General features: G+C 37.4%; 1 protein-coding gene across 6 annotated transcripts in view; it reads left to right on the forward strand.

The window, feature by feature from the left end:
- The window catches only part of KLHL5 (kelch like family member 5), a 148,196-nt gene that overhangs the window by 89,751 nt on the left and 40,333 nt on the right, over nt 1-18,112 (forward strand). For all 6 annotated transcript variants that reach the window (XM_069593889.1, XM_069593887.1, XM_069593884.1 and 3 more), the window contains 3 exons: nt 9,107-9,289; nt 11,984-12,120; nt 12,625-12,821. In XM_069593889.1, coding sequence (XP_069449990.1) covers nt 9,147-9,289; nt 11,984-12,120; nt 12,625-12,821 — 477 coding nt within the window. In that variant the 5' untranslated portion in view covers nt 9,107-9,146. The remainder of the gene's footprint in view (nt 1-9,106; nt 9,290-11,983; nt 12,121-12,624; nt 12,822-18,112) is intronic.

Genomic DNA, 18,112 nt, shown 5'->3' on the forward strand with positions numbered 1-18,112 from the left:
ACGAAACTGAAACTCCGTCCATAGTTCTTCAGGCACTCTGTCTTATCAGATCTAATTCCTTGAATCTATTTCTCACTTCCACTGTATAATCATAAGGGATTTGATTAAGACCATACCTAATGGACTAGTGGTTTTCCCTACTTTCTTCTATTTAAGTCTGAATTTGGCAATAAGGAGTTCATGATCCAAGCCATGTCAGCTCCCGGTCTTGTTTTTGCTGACTATATCGAGCTTCTCCATGTTTGTCTGCAAAGAATGTAATCAGTCTGATTTCGGTGTTGACCATCTGGTGATGTCCATGTGTAGAGTCTTCTCTTGTGTTGTTGGAAGAGGGTGTTTGCTATGACCAGTGTGTTCTCTTGGCAAAACTCTATTAGCCTTTGCCCTGCTTCATTCTGTACTCCAAGGCCAAATTTGCCTGTCACTCCAGGTGTTTCTTGACTTCCTACTTTTGCATTCCAGTCCCCTATAATGAAAAAGACGTCTTTTTTGAGTGTTAGTTCTAGAAGGTCTCGTAGGTCTTCATAGAACTGTTCAACTTCAGCTTCTTCAGCGTTACTGGTTGGGACATAGACTTGGATTACTGTGATATTGAATGGTTTGCCTTGGAAATGAACAGAGATCATTCTGTTGTTTTTGAGATTGCATCCAAGTATGCATTTTGGACTCTCTTATTGACTATGATGGCTACTCCATTTCTTCTAAGATCATGGCATCTGGTCCCATCACTTTATGGCAAATAGATGGGGAAACAGAAACAGATTTTATTCTTGGGGCTCCCAAATCACTGCAGATGGTGACTGCAGCCATGAAATTAAAAAAACACTTTCCCTTTGGAAGAAAAGTTATGACCAACCTAGACAGCATATTAAAAAGCAGAGATATTATTTTGCCAACAAAGGTCTGTCTAGACAAAGCTATGGTTTTTTTCAGTAGTCATGTACGGATGTGAGAGTTGAACTAGAAAGAGAGCTGAGTGCCAGAGAACTGATGCTTTTGGACTGTGGTATTGGAAAAGACTCTCGAGAGTCCCTTGGGCTTCAAGGAGATCCAGCCAGTCTGTCCTAAAGGAGATCAGTCCTGGGTGTTTGGAAGGACTGATGTTGAAGCTGAAACTCCAATCCTTTGACCACCTGATGTGAAGAACTGACTCATTGGAAAAGACCCTGATGCTGGGAAAGATTGAAAGCAGGAGGAGAAGGGGACGACAGAGAATGAGTTGGTTGGATGGCATCACTGACTCAATGATCATGAGTTTGAGTAGGCTCTGGGAGTTGGTGATGGACAGGGAGGCCTGGTGTGCTGCACTTCATGGGGTCGCAAAGAGTCAGACATGACAGAGCTACTGAGCTGAACTGAGCTGAAACATAAAATTAGGGGCTTTCCAGATGGCTCAGTGGTAAAGAATCTGCCTGCCAAGCTGGAGATGTGGGTTTGATCCATGGGTTGGAAAAATCCCTTGGAGAAGGAAATGGCAACGAACTCCAGTATTCTTGCCTGGGAAATCCCATGGGGTCACAAAGAGTCAAACACAACTTACCAACTAAACAACAACAAACATAAAAAGTAGGTCACAAAAGGCAGAAACCCAACTCAAACTGACAAGCAAAAACTAAAGTTTTTGATTCACAGAAGTAAATAAAAGCTCAACTTTAGATGTGATGAATTCAAATACTCAAATAATGCCAGAAATCCTTTTTTTCCTCCCTTTCTAGATTCTCTTTTTCTCTGTGATGGCATTTCCTTATGCAGGTTATCTGTGTGGTAGCAAAAATCCGCTAGCAGCTCCAAGCTTAAGTTTTATCAGCTTAGCCTCCTCCGTGGAAAGAGAGTGACTCTTTTCCAAGAGCATCAACAAACATCTTGAAACTGACTCGTTCTGGCCTTGTTTGGCTCTCATATCCACCCAACTGATGGTGATTGCCAGAGATATGACACTCCTATTGGCCAGGCCTTGGTCCCTTGCTCACCTCTGCTCAGTGGGAGGAGTCACCTCTGCCCAGTTCCTGAGAGCTGAGGTAGGGAATGTGTGGTTTCCCAAAAGGGAGAAATGGATCTGTCACCGTAAGAAAGAATCCTTGGATAGGCAAAGGCAATGTCCAATAAAACAACCTGCTATGGCATTAAATGTTCCTCTGTGTCTTTTTAAATGGCTGAATCATTCTATGCACAGACAAAACTTGTGGTTATTTAACCAATATTTTCTTATCGGAAACAATCTATGATAATCCTACTCCCCTACACCCCCTAACTAGATCTCTGCATACAGATGACTATTTCCTCTAGATAAAGCCCCAAGAGTGTGCACATTTTTGGGGATTTTTAATCTGTATTCTCAAAGTCATTTCAGGAACATCAAGGGTGTCCATACTCAGTCGCTTCAGTCACGTCCGACTCTTTGTGACCCCATGAACTGTAGCCCCACCAGGCTTCTCCATCCATGGGATTTTCAAGGCAAGAACACTGGAGTGGGTTGCCATGCTCTCCTCCAGGGGATCTTCCCAACCCAAGGATCGAACCTGCATCTCCTATGGCTCCTGAATTGCAGGTGGATTCTTTACCCACTGAAACACCTGGCAAGCCCTTCAGGGGTGTTAAATATTTTAATTCTCAGCAGCCTTGCATGAGGGTGCCCACTGGCCCTTCTCCTTCACACTGATTATTGTTTTAGAAATTTTGATTCTTATATAAACAACATTTAACTCTTCCCTACAGATACTCTGGCCACAGGACCAGCAGCGAACGCCTTAAATTCAAAAATATTTCTCTTGAGAAGGGAAGAGGTGAAGGTCTTTTTCTTTGTCTCTTGTCATTTCTCTGTATGCACCTTGCCTTGTCCTCACCTTAAAAGAGATGACTCCAATTCCTCTTCCTCGTTACTCATCTAAACTCTTAAGAGTTTCAGTAATCAGATCTCACCTGTTACTTGTTGCCTTTCCAGACACTAGCCCATGCTGATCTTTCCTTTCTTTGTATTCTGATACCAGTTACATTCCAGTTGAGAATGTACAAGATGATTTGTTGGAGGAATGCTACAATATGGATAACTGGAATGTATTTATTTACATTTTATCTTTTAAATCTCTTTTTTGTTTTATAATATAAATAATTGTATGATATATGTATATCTTTTATAAAGTCAAATGTCTATATATTGGGGCACATGCTTAAAAGTATACTGTAAAGGATATGCATAAAATTCTTTTAGAGACTGCTAGCCTATACTAAGCAATTTACATTCTTATTTTACATTTGTGACTTTGAATATGTGCAAAAGATGCCAAAAGATTCATTATACAGTCATTTGCACGTTGGCAAAGGCATGAATTCTGAATGCCAAAAGCTGAGGCAGGTGGCTAGGAATAAATCACTTACCTAGGGAGTGAGCCAGACAGACCATGAATAGAGTTTCAATGCAGCTTTGTTTTCTACTCAAAATCATGTAGTGTATAATCCTTGGGAAGTGATTCTTAAAACTTCTTTTGAAAAAATTACTCCATTAAGAAAGCCTAATGCAAGTACTTCCCCCATGGTCCGCTGACAAAGACTCAGAGCTCTCAATGCAGGGGGCCCGGGTTCCATCCCTGGTCAGGGAACTAGATCCCACATGCCACAACTAAAATTCCTGCATGCTACAGCTAAGATCCAGCATAGCAAATAAATAAATACAAAAAAAAAAAGAAAGCCTAATGCAAGTTCTGGTGATGAAAGTGAAGAAATCTACATAATTTGTAATAAAGAGGTAGTTTTGGCTGTAGTGCATACTGTGTGTGCACACATGTGAAATCTGAAGAATTGCAAGTGATTATTCTTGCTGTTTACTTTTTTTCTACTTCATAAAACTCAGCTCCTCAAATTCCAAGTCCCTTCACTGAAAAAAAAAAAATCATATCTTCTTTGCATCCCCACAGTTTTAACAACTGGTGCAGTGCTTCATCTTACATAGTTGGTGACTTGATTTGTTTGATACTTGCCTCTTTTCTATGTTTAGGCATTTTTCTGACTTATAAATTGATTGCCTACTGCAGAGGAACAGTAAGCTAGAAATTAAATGTTTCCCTGTGACCTGGCAATATCCAGCAATATAGAGTTCATTATTCTATATTGAATGTATGTTATAAAAGATTTGAATGATCTCATGATGCAGTTCTTTGAAATAAGACTTACCGTCTTAGTAACATCAAAGAAATAAAACTAAGCGGAAATGTTAGATATTTTCTTCTGTTACCATGCAGAGATAAAGTAGAACTCACAGACAGATGTGTTTTAAATGCTCCATAAATAGCCTATTCCCAGATGTTTATATTATGGGTTAGGATGTCTACTGGGCGTGTTAAGTCAGTTCAGTCACTCAACCGTGTCTGACTGCGACCCCATGTTCTGCAACACGCCAGGCTTCCCTGTTCATCACCAACTCCCGGAGCTTACTCAAACTCCTGTCCATCGCATCAGTGATGCCATCCAATCATCTCATCCTCTGTCCTCCCTTTTTACTCCCGCATTCAATTTTTCCCAGCATTAGGGTCTTTTCCAGTGAGTCGGTTCTTCACATCAGGTGGCCAGAGTATTGGAGTTTCAGCTTCAGCATCAGCTTCAGCATTCCTTCCAATGAATATTCAGGACTGATTTCCTTTAGGATTGACTGGTTGGATCTCCTTGCAGTCCCAGGGACTCTCAAGAGTCTTCTCCAACATCACAGTTCAAAAGCATTAATTCTTCAGCACTCAGATTTCTTTAAAGGTCATTTTAATCGGGAATTAGGAAATTTAGTTATAAAAATTAATAATGCTAGGGATCATTTTTTAGGAAGACAGCCAAAGGAACAACAACGTGTAAGACAAAAGGCTGAGATTACAGGTCTTTCCATTGGTCTTTGAAAAGCGGGGCTCTACTATAGGAGTTGATTTACCTTGAGTGTATATTTATTCTATGCTAGGGCTATGCATTCATTACTTCATTTAATAGTCTTCCCATGAAAGATCCTCTAAAAGAAAGTATTATGTATTACTTATCTGTATTGCTGTTGGAAGTAAAACTTAGAGAAGTTAAATACTTGTCCAGATACATGGTGACAGAGTCAAATCAGCACTATGCAATAGAAAGCAATTTCTGCAATGACAGAAACGTTCTGTATCTGCACTGTCCAATCTGGCAGCCACTAGCCCCATGAGGCTATTTGAACATTTGAAATATGATTGGTTCAACTAAATAAGTGAATTTTTATTTTAATTAAAATAGCCACGTGGGGCTAGTAGCTACTGTATTGGATAGCACAGCTCTAGAACCTTCCTAAAATACTCTTAATCATACACCATACCTCTCCAGTTCACACCTTGAAACCAAAGCACATAATAGGAAAAAAACGGTAATAGTAACAATACTGACACTGTAAACTACACAGACCCACAGTATTAAAAACATTTGATTAGCCAGAGATAGAGATGTTATCTCTACACATAGAAACTTGAGACTCCTTTTCTCTTATACCTAGCTAAGGGGCAGTAACACAGTAGTAGACTTTTGTCTAAGATCTTTAATTCTAGTGTCTTCTTCTTGTTAAATTATCCTCATTCATTTTGTTCTATCATTCTCCCTTCAAACCTTTAGTCTTTGCACTCACTGATGCTTCGGGCAGAGGTTAGCAAAAATTTCCATTCCTTTGTGAGTGGTTTGACCAACATTCTGAATGGCTTCAGGTCCTGGCTTTGTATCCAGCTGCCTATATGTCCTTTGTTGATCTCTTTGTGCTGTTCTGGGCCTCAAAGTGTTCTCATCTGCAGAGTAAGGGGGTTGAATTAAATGACCGCATAGGTTCTTTCTGGATACAAAGATTCTGTATATAATGGTTCTAATGGCTAGGGTTCTATAGTTGTATGGATATGCAGTAAATTCTTTTTTAACTAAATTCTTAGATTATTAACATTGTATTACAAGACCCCAAATTTCCTCGAACAAAAAATGTTGGAAAGCTGTGCAGCTTTTCACGTGTGATTAGCTCTGTTCCTACCTCTTTCTTGTTCCTTTTGTGAATGGATGGCTTCAGTCTTCCACAGACACAAATCCGAAGCCTGTACTTCTTTTGATCCTTCATCTGAAGCTGTGGGAATGATTGCTATACCCAGAAATCTCTGAATTAATTGTCGTATTGAAATAACATGTTCAACACATCATTGAAATGGCATGTTTAACACATGATAGCAAATGAAGCCTTGAAAGCAATTTAAGTTAAAAATGTTTAGAAGCACAAATAGTTGTTTGTTAATGTGTATGTATTTAAACAATTTTAATGTTTTACCATTATGTTCATTTTGAAAATAACAAGTATTCTATTAAGTTCTACTAGTTCATTTAAAATATTTAAAGAAATTCAGTTTACATGTTTGAAGTATCTATTACATATATCAGTGTTTTTGAATCTGTACATTCATCACATACTGACTTGTATAATGTATGCATCTCTTCTCTGAAGTCTGTTGGTGGCCTTTAATCCACGATGTGTTAGGATCACCTGTAGGGCTTTGAAAAATACAATGTTCAGGTCTCACTTCAGACCTGCTGAATCAATCGTAAGGAATAAGACCTTGAGCACAGAAACTGAAATGCTTTCCAGGTTATCCTGATTCATGTCTCAGACTGAAGAACTAAACACCTTGAAAGTTCTTGACAAGAAAAGAGATGGCCCCTTTATTAATTGGACTTATACCAACATCAAAGCTAGCCTGTAATAACTTAGTGATGTTAGTATTATAATGGAGAAGGCAATGGCACCCCACTCCAGTACTCTTGCCTGGAAAATCCCACGGACAGAGGAGCCTGGTGGGCTGCAGTCCATGGGGTCGCTAAGAGTCAGACACGACTGAGCAACTTCACTTTCACTTTTCACTTTCATGCATTGGAGAAGGAAATGGCAACCCACTCCAGTGTTCTTGCCTGGAGAATCCCAGGGACGGGGAAGCCTGGTGGGCTGCCGTCTAGGGGGTCACACAGAGTCGGACACGACTGAAGCGACTTAGCAGCTTCAGTATTATAAAGTTTTGTTGTTCTTTCAGAATTAAACATTAATGTGTGTTTTGATGATGGCAATTCATTACTCAAAAAACACCCAGCTAATTCATTGTCCAGTCATTACTGAGAATTTATTATAAAGTATGAGAAATGTGATGCAAAATATAGGAGCACCCCCCCAACTTTACTTCATGTGTTCTTATTCTTGAAAGAATTTGGGCTTATAAAATCAGATGTTCAGAGACTTCCCTGGCAGTCCAGTGGTTAAGATTCCACACTTCCACTGCAGGGGATCAGAACTAAGACCCCGCATGCCATGCTGTGCTGTCACACATACACACACAAAATTAGGTATTCTAATCTTCCCTCATCCTTAGATCACTAGTCCTCATAATCATGTTGTCAGTATTTTGACAATAGAAAACTACATTTTATTGAGAAATGCTTTAAATCTTCAAGTTGGTATTCATCAAAGTCAACTATTTGTTTTTGCTTATATTACATTTTACCCTAGATTTTAAAATAGTTTCTAATTCTCATTTATTTATATAGGCAACATACAGTTATACAATACTCCATATGTTTTTATTCTAATGATCTTAAATGTAAAGTTGAGTATTGTATACTAGGTTTCCCAAGTCATTACACCAATAATATTCATAATGTGCAATAAATACTTTCTAGATAATCTATATTTTGCTTCTATTATCATTATTCACAGCTACCGTCTAAGAACATTCTTTAGGACCCATATTTGTATGGCATTGAAACTGCAGTGAGCTGGGAGGCTTTAGATAGAGATACTTACTATTCATGGCCCTGCTAACTTTCAAAACTGATACATCTGAATCAACATGAGAATTCTTATGAGTAGAATCTGTATATATAATCCTTGTTATAAACACTTGTGTGTATTTTGCCTCTTCCTCCATGTAAGTCCTCGGTCCTCATGGTTAGAGAAAGAAAGAATGGGAGATACACACCTGCTCTTGGCCACTTTAGCTGGGAGGTGACACAGTTCATTTCCACTATAAGACCACACCCATCTGCAAGAAAGGCTGGGAAATGCAGTCTAGCTATATTCTCAGGAGAAAAAGGGTTTTGGTGAACACACAGATTTCTCTGCAATGGCCCTATTTCTGCCATGATCAAACTCTCTGACTTGTGGCAAAGCAGTTAATCTCCTTGGCTTCAATTCCCTTTATTATAAAAGAGTCAAAGACTTTGATAAGGTTATTAGATATTTATATTAAGAAAGTTCTCAAGATATAGCAAGGCTTGATTCAACAAAGCATTTATCAGAATCATAATATCCTTAAAAGTAGATCTTACGAGAAATGAGAACTAAGTTATGGCCCAGTTGGTGGTTTTGTGGTTAATTGCATAACCATGGGATGTTAATTACTTGATTCAGATAATCTTGGGGAAGGGATCTTAGGGGGAAGGAGGAAAGGGGTGGATTTAGGATTTCATTCTTAGTCTCAACCTTTTCACTTTTTCCATCAAGAAATCATGAAAATATTGAACTCATCACACTCTTCACATAATTTGGAAATTTCAAATAATTTTTAGATACTATCTAAAATCAAATGAATTATTTACAATACTGTGTTTATGATCATATATTTTGTATTATAAACAGTTGTCTTAAAATGAACTGTGAAACATAACCCATTTTTAAATAAAGGATACCTTGGATTTATATCTGCAAAATAGTTTAATTGTTTTCCTGCCTTCAAAAAGTGATCTCCTCTACCCTTAAATATAATGTTGGCACTGTGGCTGTCAGTATGAATATAGTTTGGCACTTCTTCAGCAGAGATGTCATACTGACCAGAGAAGAGACCTCAAGGACAGTCAAAGAATATGTGTTACATAGCTGTTAGCTAGAAGGTATCACATTTACTCACAATGTTTGTAAGAAACACAGATGATTTGATCTGTCATTGATTTTAAAAGGCAAAAATGATAGATGATTACACATTAATATTGACTGGTATTATTACTTCTGTTACATTTGAAGGCTTTAAAAGGACTTAATAGGAAAGATACTTTTAATGTGTTCATAATGTTTCAAAACATGTGTTCTCTTTCTTTTCAGGACTTCCAATAGTAGTCAGACATTATCATCCTCCCATACTATGGAGCCATGTTCATCAGATGAATTCTTCCAAGCCCTTAATCATGCTGAACAAACATTCAAAAAGATGGAAAACTATTTGAGACACAAACAGTTATGTGATGTAATTTTAGTTGCTGGTGATCGCAGAATTCCAGCTCACAGGTAATTGTTTTCTAAATTCCTATATGTGTGAAATACTTCCTTGATCATTTAGTAATATATGTTGAGGTAACTTGTTCTAATTGATTATTCAGTGGAGTGTTTTGGTAAAGGAGTGTATTTCATGGACTTTCTGCAAAGAAAACAGTGCATATGAAATTATTACGCACTGTGTGCTCAGCTGCTTTAGTTGTGTCTGACTCTTCGTGAGCACGCAGTGTGTAATAATTTGGCATAGTTTTCAGCTACTATTTAAGTCACACCCCACCTAATTTTATCTGTTGTGTAACTTTCGGTAAACTCAATGGAAATTAAAGTGGTGATTATTTAGAAACAAATTGGTAGAATGAAGTGGCAAAACTGTTGAGTTTTAAAATAGCCAACTCTATCCCACCTTCTTGGAGTAGGAAATGGCAACCCACTCCAGTATTGCCTGGAAATTCCATAGACAGAGGGTCCTGTCAGGCTACAGTCTTTGGGGCTGCAAAGAGTTGAACATGACTGAGCAACTGAGCACATCCCAACTTCTGTTTGCTGACCTCCAGAAAATATGAAAGGCAGTAGTGCTAGGGAATAAAAGCATTTAACAGTAATGAGGTATTACTTTTTGTTGTAAGAAAAGGAAATGGAAACTGTTTAATAAAGAACAATTTTTCTCCTAATAATTCCATATTTAATTGTTCAGTGTTAATCACCATTATGATCCCAGAGGCTTTTTTTTTTTTATACCTTTCAAAACTAATTAACACTGTGTCCCAAAAGTTTTGTTAAACCTTCTAAAGTGAAAGTAAAATTAGGAAGCATGGGCTTGGTCTTACAGTCTTTAATGCCTGAATCAGCATTCATTTATTGAGATGCCACTATATGTTGTGACCAAAAGTCCATGTTGTGAGTGTGGGTTTATTAGAGATATTTCAACCAGAATTTCTAGAGGCATTTCAAATTTCCTGTTTCCAAAACAGAACTCAGTACCTTACCTGTAACACCTGTGTAAGACACCATCATCTCTCTTAGATTACTTGTGCAAGAAACTCCTAACCCATCTCCCTGTTTTCACTCTTTTCCCTACATTCTGTTTTCTACACAGCTGCCTGAGTGACCCAGTAAAGTGGTACTCAGATATGGTCGCTCCTCTGATCAAACTTTCTAATGCTTCCTCACGTTGCAGCGTGAAACCCCATGTCTTCCCCGTGGCTTCTGTGACCTAGCTTGCTGTTACTTCTTTATCATGCTGCCCACCATCTTACTCACTCTGCTTCAGCCGCTCTGACCCCCTTGTTGTTCCCTGCATGTGGTAGGGATGCCGCTTCTGCCTTTTGATGTTTGCCCTGGCTACTCTTCTGCCTGAATGCTGTTCTCAAACACCTGTATAACTAATTCCTGCACCTCCTTCAAATTTTATCTCAAGTGTCACCTTCCAGTGAGACCACCTATTTAAACCAACTCCCCATTTGCTCTTACCCTACATTTTTCCCCGTGGCACTTATCACTTCTTGCCATAATGTAGAATTTACTTCTGCTGTGTATTGTTGTCTTCTTGTAGACTGTGACTCCATAAAAGAAGGGATCTTTTGTCTAGTTTTCACACCACCACATCTCAAAGTATCTATATCTCTTTGCAACCGCATGGACTATATCCCACCAGGTTCCTCTGTTCATGGATTCTCCTATCAAGAATACTGGAGTGGGTAGCCATTCGTCCTCCAAGAGATCTTTCCAACCCAGAGATCACAATCTCCAGCATCTCCAGCATTGGCAGGCGGGTTCTTTACCACTAGTAGTGCCACCACTTAAAGTCTATTTTTGCATATATGTGACTATCAATAATTTGGACAGAGACATACCTATTATATAATAATGTATTATTGTAAAAAGATACAAAATATACTTTTGTATTGTGGTAACAAAGATACTATAATTCTATAACAAAATATAAACATTATAGTATACTCTAATAATTTAAAAATCATAAAAGTTTAAGATAACCTGCTAAAACCAGTGTCAGATGTCTCCCATGTATTTACTACTTATATAATTAAAAAAAAAAAACACCTTAGGTTGTTTTAAAAAACGATAAGCTGAAGAACCTTTACATTTTTTCCTGCATTCTATATATCATTAGTTTAAATAATATTACAGCTTTTTTTCAGGATGATAAAAAGGGATATTTGAGTAGTGAATGAGTAAATCATTTACATTGGCAGAAAACTTTCAGTAATAGAAATTTATTATTCAAAGGAAGAGACTAGAAGGTAGGGAGCTTGAGCTCACCATGTATACACACTGCTGTATTTAAAATGGATAACCAACAAGGGCCTCCTGTATAGCACATGGAGCTCTGCTAGACATTATGTGGCAGCCTGGATGGGAGGGGAGTTTAGGGGAGAATGGATACATGTATATGTATGGCTGAGTCCCTTTGCTATCTACCTGAAAACTCTCCCAGTGTTGTTAATCAGCTATACTCTGATACAAAATTAAAAGTTAAAAAAGACAAAAGGAAAAAAACAAAGGAAGAGACTAGAGCATAAAGCAATTTATCAAACTTAAAATGCATTTCTTAGTACCAGACACTTTCTATGGGTAACAAAGTTTTTTAAACAATAGAAGAAAGAGAAGGAAAGAAAGCCAAGTGTTTACTACTGAACATCAGCTTTGATGTCATCACTGATTTTTTTTCTTCTGATGTGCTCTTAGATTGGTGCTCTCCTCTGTCTCAGATTATTTTGCTGCCATGTTTACTAGTGATGTCAGGGAAGCAAGACAAGAAGAAATAAAAATGGAAGGTGTAGAACCGAATTCCCTATGGTCCTTGATTCAATATGCATATACAGGTAATAAATGTGAAAATACAATGAATTTAAAACCTCTTAGATGTAAGTTGTATTATTAGATTTCAGATTTCTGCCTTTATTAAGCCTACCACAGTTAATAGTTCTGCTGTTATAATCACCACCCTTGGTGGTACCTCTGTAGATAAAATCTCTATATTAGAACCTTTAAAGTGGTTATTATAATTAAGCTTTTGAATGATATTTTTACATGTTAATGTAATAATTTGATGAATTGTACAATGTTTTTCACTTTTTGCATTATTACTAATCATTCTTTGAAAATTCTGGAAACAAGCTATTCATTTTTTATTTTAGTAGAAGTCACAAAGCACTGGTAGCTTATTTTTCACATTTAGTCCTTTTTTTCTTTTTGGAATGTCTTAAATCATCTATATCTGGAATGCATGTCATGAGCTCTTAGAATTATTATTGTTTGCATCAATTACATTATAAACCAAAGTTAATATAGTTCCATAGTTAATGGAATTTCTTTTTATCATTAAGGCCGCCTGGAATTAAAAGAAGATAATATTGAGTGCCTGTTATCTACAGCTTGCCTTCTTCAGCTTTCACAGGTTGTAGAAGCATGCTGTAAATTTTTAATGAAACAGCTTCACCCATCCAACTGTCTTGGAATCCGTTCTTTTGCTGATGCTCAAGGTTGTACAGATTTGCATAAAGTGGCTCACAATTATACCATGGTATGTATTTTTTAAAAAGCAGGAAGGCATATGCGCTTGCCTTATTCTTTATTGTTGCAGGCTCGTCTGCATGTTGCTGTTTTCCCATGGCTCTGCTATATGTCTTGAGGTTCCGGTTCGCTGTCTAGTGTGTCATATTTTCACTGATGTCTGAGGGAAAAACCCCAAGTAATACTTCTCCTGGAGTTATAAGGTGGGCCTTAAATTACCACAGCCACTAAGAAGCAGAGCAGTATTTTAGAACTGTTTCATTCAAGATATTCAGTCTGCTACTTTAAAAAGCAGATTTCCCCTAGACAGTTTACCTTGTAGCATATGGATGAATTTCAGAAATTATCCCCTTACTCACTGATGGAAGTTGGTGATAGTGTATTGGTGCAGTGCTCGTACAGAAGATACGAGGATGGAAGAGGGAGGCTATTTATTAAGGATAAATCTGACTATATGTAAAGAAGTATGTTTAGCTACCTAGAAAGATGTTCCTATTGATTGTAGCAAATTCTGTGCTGAAAATAAATCCCAGGGAGTTCTGATTCAGAAGGCTAGAAGATAATGGATACAAGTTGATCTAGGACAGCAAGAAAATCAGGGCATGTTGAGAGCATGCTGTTAGGACCAGCCTCCACCATCAAACAGTAGAAGGCTTTGGGCAGCAGAGGCGTGTGGATTTTTAAGGAGTGACCATTTTGCCATGTGGGGGTTTTCATACCTGGGTAGTGATGGAAGATTTTTGCTTTAAATGCTTCATTTAGGGCAATACATCTTCTGAGAGAGGAAAGAACGTGAGTATTCACATACACATATGTTATTATCCACGTTACTGATTTTGTCAACATGTAAGAGATATATTTTTGTCTACCCTGTCTTCCATTCCCCATCCTTCCATTGAGTTGGTTCATATGTGAAGGGATTGACCAGTACTTTAGGAATCTTGCACTACAGAAATAGAAATTGGGAAAAAAATTACAAGAACAGATCTTTATAACTATTGGGAAGATTAATTCTACCTATTTCATAAGCTTAAGCAAGGATTAAGTGAGTTAATAGAAGTTCAGCACTTAAAATGGTGATTGGTACATAGTACCAATAAAACAGTGATTGAGACACAGTATCAACCTGGACATTAAATGACACCATCATCATCATTATTTAGATTTTTTCTGTTCCACACAGTAGCTACCTATGTGAGTGAGCAAAAGCCCTCAGGCAAAAGCACAACTTTTATGAATATTATTCTCCCTGTGGTATAACTGTTCCTGGGAAATGTTTCTAGTTTATGATGTCAAATTTCTTCAAGTGAAAACGATTGTGTGACAGGGCAGTACTATACAGACCTAGGATGGTATTAGGTTAATGTCTTTTAAATTAAGTCCTTTGAAATATTCCTTCCCTCCCACTCTAGTCTTTATCCTTCTTGTAGATTTCTCATTTTAACTTTTACACCTCAAGTTCGAATGCTTTTTGGAATAAGATGCACATAAGTGAAATAAAGCTGGATTTTTTTCTTTGTAATCAGTTCATAATTTAAGTAATATCTCTTACCTACGAAGGAGTTTTATTCACATGCAAACATTTGTATGCATTTAGGTCATTCTTATTGTTTACAGTAGAGGCATAGTTGCTGCTTTAATGCTTAGATATAAGTTAAATCTAAATTAGCTTGTGTTTATAAAGCTATATTTATAGCCAGTTAGTTGTGGTAGTTTTTTTCCTCAAGGCCATTATTTGACTTTATTCAGTTTCAACAGATACATAAAATTGAATTCTAATAAAAAGTAATTTAGAGACAGATGGTGTGATTTGAATTGTTGCTATGGGAACTGAATGAAAATGTATAGCAAAACTCAATCTTCAATTTAAATAAATCCCTCAGTAACTTCGTTTGCTTAAAAACTATTCCAAAGGGGGGAAGAGCATAATGCTAGCAAGTGTTTGGTAGCTTGATAGCTGTTTATATCATAAAATGGATTTAAAATATGAAGTAAGCACAGTGCCACAGAATGAAATCAATTGTCACAATTAGCAAATAGTGCATATACTTGGGATGTTCATTCATCCTGCATGAATACAAGTAGGAAGGGATGAGAAGTTCCTTCTTGTAATCCTGAAATATGGAAACTTTTGTTCTTGTTCTGACTGCCGCTGAACATGACCTGAAACACATCGTTTAACTTCTATGAAAAAGTTCGAGACTGGTTATATCATTACAGATATTTAATGTCATTATGGAATAAATACAAACATTTGATTTTTGCAGTTTTAAATTTGGTTTCTTGACCTAGAAAAGCTATTTGAAACATTGAATTTTGCTAAAATACCTGCTTCAAAACCAGATTAATAATTTTGAAAAGCGCTTTGTGTTTAACCTTGAGTTCCGTAGTATTTCCATAAGGTGTTGAAAAACTCCATTTTCACTTAATACAGATTATACCAGAATGGAATGGGCATTGTTCTGAAATAGATATATCAACAAATAAACTATTAAATGAATATTTGTATAATCTTTTTCTCACTGATGAAATGCAGTTAATACCATTTGAATGTATGGCAATAGTTACTTCAGTGTTGTATAACTGTTGACTGTACTATACACTATACTTGTGAACAATTAGAAATGTATATTATTTTGATTTCTTCAGAATCTCATCTAAAGTTAAATAATAAATATCTTTCTATTTATGTGTGTGATCTTTGTCCCTAAAGTTTTTGATGCCTGCATAATAGCCAATTGAGTTACAACTCCCTAGAGCTGGAGATTTAGGCTGTTTCTCATTTTTTTTTAATATAATAGGTAACAGTACTGAGAAGCATCAGCTTTCTTCCCCCCTCTTGTGAATTATTTACCAAGGATTAAGCTTCTCATAGGATAGCTAGGAGTTGAGAGCTTCAACATTTTTATAGCCCTTGCTATGTGTTATGAAATCATTTTATAATGTCAGTATGCAATTGAGTAGAACAATTTGCTTGAAGCCATTTCAGCCCTGAGGTTTTATTAAAATCTATTTCTGAAAAATGATAATCAATCATTTTAAAATAGATTCATTTGGGCATCTTTAACAAATCATGATGAATTGAAGCTATTGAATATCGTTAATTATTCATGTATGGTTTTCCTCTTAAGAATTTCTACGAAAGGAATGGAATGTCAACCCAAGATATATCTTTGATCAGTACCTAACTTGGGTTACTAGAGGCTATATGGAAAATATAATTCTCATCTTAATATAGAAGATAATTTTTGATAGTCCTTATCTCTAGCTCTAATTTAAATAGCTTAAGCTATTTTTAAACAGCTCTAATTTAAACAGCCTTAGCTTTTTTTACTAAAACTCTGTGCTGAGACAGCCATAGTGCATTAAGAAGCATAAGAAACACATTAAGGGACAATACTTACAGAATTTGCATTTATATTATAACTATATAAACAGCCCATGCATTAAGACTTGTACACCAGAAGACTATTTTCCTTCTCTTTAGATTGTTTAGCATAGTAGTTTAGTAAAAATTATTATTACTATTTCACTAAGGACATTTTTATCTTCCATTTCAAATTACAAAGAGCATGATTCAAGAATGTGGCCAGAACTGAGTCATCGTCAGTCTAAGATCATGGAGTCCCAGTACATTCTAGGTCAACATTTTTGTTTTGCCTCTGAAATCTCTAGGGGGCTCCAGGGAGCTCCAGTTCTTTATGTCTCAGCACAGAAAGAATTCAGTGAGAGGCCAATTCTGGAGTAGATATCACAGTTCCATCGTAATTCCTCCTCAGTATTGAGGAGGAGAGTTTTCTTGTCCCTACATGGACAAGGTGGGACTGTTGTGGCACTATGGAAATATTATTTCGGGTCCCAGTACAATGAGGGTCTTTCACTTTGAAATGTCACCTTTCCAGAAAATACTGTTGTTGTTGTTGTTGTTGTTGATGTGTGCAGAGAGCATGTCCTAGGGGTTCATTAACTTACTGAGCTCACTGGGCAGGATGTGGGTCTCATGCCACCATTCTTTTATTGTTTGGGGCATGTCTCATGCTTCTGTTTTATTGTTTTGTTGCTAAGCAAGGCTGCTTGCTAGAAAGCCTGCTTTCTTGAGTGATCATTAACTTCCAGGAGTTTCCCATACTTTTTTTTTCTACTTACAGTCTGCTAGGGCAATTAACTATTTAATCGCCTGTGTTATCCCTTTGTTCAGTCGCTCAGTCGTGTCCGACTCTTTGCGACCCCATGAATCGCAGCACGCCAGGCCTCCCTGTCCATCACCAACTCCCGGAGTTTACTCAAACTCATGTCCATCGAGTCGGTGATGTCATCTAGCCATCTCATCCTCTGTCGTCCCCTTCTGCCCCTAATCCCTCCCAGCATCAGAGTCTTTTCCAATGACTCAACTCTTCACATGAGGTGGCCAAAGTATTGGAGTTTCAGCTTTAGCATCAGTCCTTCCAATGAACACCCAGGACTGATCCTCTTCAGAATGGACTGGTTGGATCTCCTTGCAGTCCAAGGAACTCTCAAGAGTCTTCTCCAACACCACAGTTCAAAAGCATCAATTCTTTGGCGCTCAGCTTTCTTCACAGTCCAACTCTCACATCCATACATGACCACAGGAAAAACCATAGCCTTGACTAGACGGACCTTTGTTGGCAAAGTAATGTCTCTGCTTTTGAATATGCTATCTAGGTTGGTCATAACTTTCCTTCCAAGGAGTAAGCGTCTTTTAATTTCATGGCTGCAGTCATCATCTGCAGTGATTTTGGAGCCCCCAGAAATAAAGTCTGACACTGTTTCCACTGTTTCCCCATCTATTTGCCATGAAGTGATGGGACCAGATGCCATGATCTTTGTTTTCTGAATGTTGAGCTTTAAGCCAACTTTTCACTCTCCTCTTTCACTTTCATCAAGAGGCTTTTTAGTTCCTCTTCACTTTCTGCCATAAGGGTGGTGTCAAATGCATATCTGAGGTTATTGATATTTCTCCCAGCAATCTTAATGCCAACTTGTGCTTCTTCCAGCCCAGCGTTATTCACGAGGTACTCTGTATAGAAGTTAAATAAGCAGGGTGACAATATACAGCCTTGACGTACTCCTTTTCCTATTTGAAACCAGTCTGTTGTTCCATGTCCAGTTCTAACTGTTGCTTCCTGACTTGCGTATAGGTTTCTCAAGAGGCAGGTCAGGTGGTCTGGTATTCCTGTCTCTTTCAGAATTTTCCTTTATCAGCTCTTTTTCCTATGAGAGCAAAAGAATTTTATACATAGATCAGGTTAGATGAGATTAAAGTTTTCACATCAGACCTAA

The sequence above is a fragment of the Ovis canadensis genome, chromosome 6 (genome assembly GCF_042477335.2).
Source record: "Ovis canadensis isolate MfBH-ARS-UI-01 breed Bighorn chromosome 6, ARS-UI_OviCan_v2, whole genome shotgun sequence".
Taxonomy (NCBI): Eukaryota; Metazoa; Chordata; class Mammalia; order Artiodactyla; family Bovidae; genus Ovis; species Ovis canadensis.